Source organism: Salvia miltiorrhiza, unplaced genomic scaffold (genome assembly GCF_028751815.1).
Source record: "Salvia miltiorrhiza cultivar Shanhuang (shh) unplaced genomic scaffold, IMPLAD_Smil_shh original_scaffold_468, whole genome shotgun sequence".
Taxonomy (NCBI): domain Eukaryota; kingdom Viridiplantae; phylum Streptophyta; class Magnoliopsida; order Lamiales; family Lamiaceae; genus Salvia; species Salvia miltiorrhiza.
Window position 1 is genome coordinate 582,969 of NW_026651556.1, and position 2,681 is coordinate 585,649.

Here is a 2,681-nt window from a genome sequence, read left to right on the forward strand (position 1 = left end):
ACGAATGACATTCAATCCGGAAACAAGGTGAAAACCTTCTGCATTGGTGTTCAAAGCTTGATGAAGATCCACAAGGTGTTCTTACAAATTCTAAGAACATTTTCAAACCAAGTTCAAGAGCTTCAAGACGTTCTTACAAGTTCTAAGAAAGTTCTTCATCAAATTAAACCAAATCAAGTTCAATGTTCAATTCAAAATCATGACTTGAGTCATTTGAATCGACATTATCAAATCAAATATTTCAAAGAATCTTCAAGATTGTTCGAGAAACGACTGCAAAAGATGAGTCAAATGATAGGTGAAGAGATGATAAGATGAAGATCGTGACCCACATAAATCCATACCAATCTCTATAAATTTTATGTTTGTAACATGTTTTCTATTTTCTTAATTTAAAATATAAAAATTTGTGTTTACACACACCCCTACCCATTTTTTTTTCTTCTTTAAACTTGTCGATTTTAGTTTTCTTCAAGCTACTATATTTTTTGCTACACCAAAAAAATGTGGAGTTGATGGCTTAGATTTAGATATTTAGTACCCAAACTATGAGTAGTAGCTATAATTAGTTAAGAAATACTAAGTCACTACCTAAAGGATATTGGTGGAATTGTAGTGCTTGTACCAAAATATATCAAGTTGGACTCTCAGCAACCACCTTATCTTATAATTAGAATTCATCGCAGTTCACTTCTCATATCTAATATATATACTCCCTCCGTCCATTAATTGTTGTCCTAGGTGAAGTGTAAAATTTACACTTCACCTAGGACAACAATTAGTGGACGGAGGGAGTAGATATTAGTACTTCCAATCGTGAGTACATATTCCCTTATCATACAATAAATATATAAATAAACTTCATCAGTTTGAAAAATATTATGCTCTTTTCCAAAGTTCAAAAACTACAAATGTAAAGAATAATTTAATTAGGTAGCAAAACTATAAAGAAAAAATGCGACACCAACAAAAGCATATATAAACTAAAATCTTTCAACTACACATTTTTTTCTTTACAATTCACCCATCCAAAATGTGTCATATACATCAAAATACCCCCAAAATCTCAACTGCCAAAACACAAAACCCCCAGCAATTAACAGTCAAAACCCTAGTCAACTCTCTTATCCTTTTCTGGTTTTTCGATTTTTTTTAATCAGTCAAATATTCCCCCGAGAAACTCCACCAACGTCGCGTCTCCTCCACCATCTTCGCCGTCCGTCAAAAACCCTCCCAACTCCACGTCAGCTTCCCGACCACGCGCCTCGGCGGCGCCAAAGATCCAGGCGCCGCCGACGTCGACGCTAGCCATGACGGAGGAATCGGAGTCGGAGAAGGAGGAGCCGCAGGACTCCTCGTTGCCGTTTATGGTGACGTAAGCCGACGAAGACTGGACTACCACCGGTGAGGAGTAGGGGTTGTCGATGAACCTCACCCTGAACGGCGGCGGAGGCCCCTCGAAAAGCTCCAGAAACTCCGATAGCTCGGACGTCGTTTCGTCGTCCACCACCAGCCACGACGCCACCACGGCGCCGTCGTCTTCCTGCGCCGTCGCCTCAGTCGCACATGCCGCCGCTCCGGTCACCTCTTCGCCCATCTCAGAGTTGTCGCGCAATTAATATGTTAGAGAGAGAATTTTCCAATATTAATAAAGAAACAGCATGTAACATATGGCGGTGCGTGTATGCAGCAGCATGGTGGGGGTACTAAAATGAAAGAGGTGTGTGTTGTGCGTGTTTCAGTGTGGAGAGATATTAGGTGGGGCAGGGCTCAGGGTAGGGTAGGGTAGGGGGCTTAGGGTAATGGTTAAAACCAGTACACGCCGCAGAATTGGCGGGAAGGATTACGACTTTATAATATTAATTAATTATGGGATTGGGAGATTTGTTTTCGGTAATTTAATTTGGTGGCGCGAATGGTTCAAGTATCTGTAACTTCTGACACCGCCCTAGAAAAGGACAATTTTTTGGCAGATAATAAATTACAAATATTACATACTAAGAGCATCCACTATGGTGCTACCCCATAGTGGTGCCACATGTGTGCCACCTCAACAACTACCTCATTTTCCAACTACCTCATATTTTCTCCACTGTCCCACTACCTCATATTTAACTATTCATGGACCCCACTATCATTATTATTATATTTACTACTACACATACACATACTAAAATCATAAAAAATTAGCATGGGACCCACTTTTTTGGACAACTACCGGGTAACAATATTGCTACCTCAAGAATTTACTACCCCATTTTTAAAAACCCCCACTATGGTACTACCTCCAAACTTCCTCCAAAAAACCCACCATAGTGGATGCTCTAAAAAAACAGTCATTTTTTATCACTTTGATATACTTAAAAAAATTAGTTCATTTTTATTTTTGAAAACTATCTATTATATGGTGGGCTCTATTATTCATTAATAATACAATTGATTATCATTATAAATACTAAATATGACTCTTTCTTCACTCACAATATAATAACTATGTTTATTAAAATGTGTGTCGTCCGTTACTAGGACTATTTTTTGTGAACTACTTCATCCGTCCGCAATATCGTTTCCATATTGTGAACGATGCGGGTTTTAAGAAAAATAATGGATAATAGTGGATATGTAGTAAGTAGAGTTTGAGTCTCACTATTATTGTGAGTGAAAGTTTGTGGATCCTAATT

At 38.4% G+C, this 2,681-nt stretch overlaps 1 protein-coding gene across 1 annotated transcript; it reads right to left on the reverse strand.

Moving 5' to 3' along the window:
- Window positions 1-977: 977 nt before the first annotated feature.
- On the reverse strand, window positions 978-1,693 carry LOC131004912 (uncharacterized). Its single transcript, XM_057931679.1, has one exon. It carries the CDS (start codon window positions 1,595-1,597, stop codon window positions 1,157-1,159), a length of 441 nt encoding a protein of 146 aa, XP_057787662.1. The 5' UTR covers window positions 1,598-1,693; the 3' UTR covers window positions 978-1,156.
- Window positions 1,694-2,681: the final 988 nt, after the last annotated feature.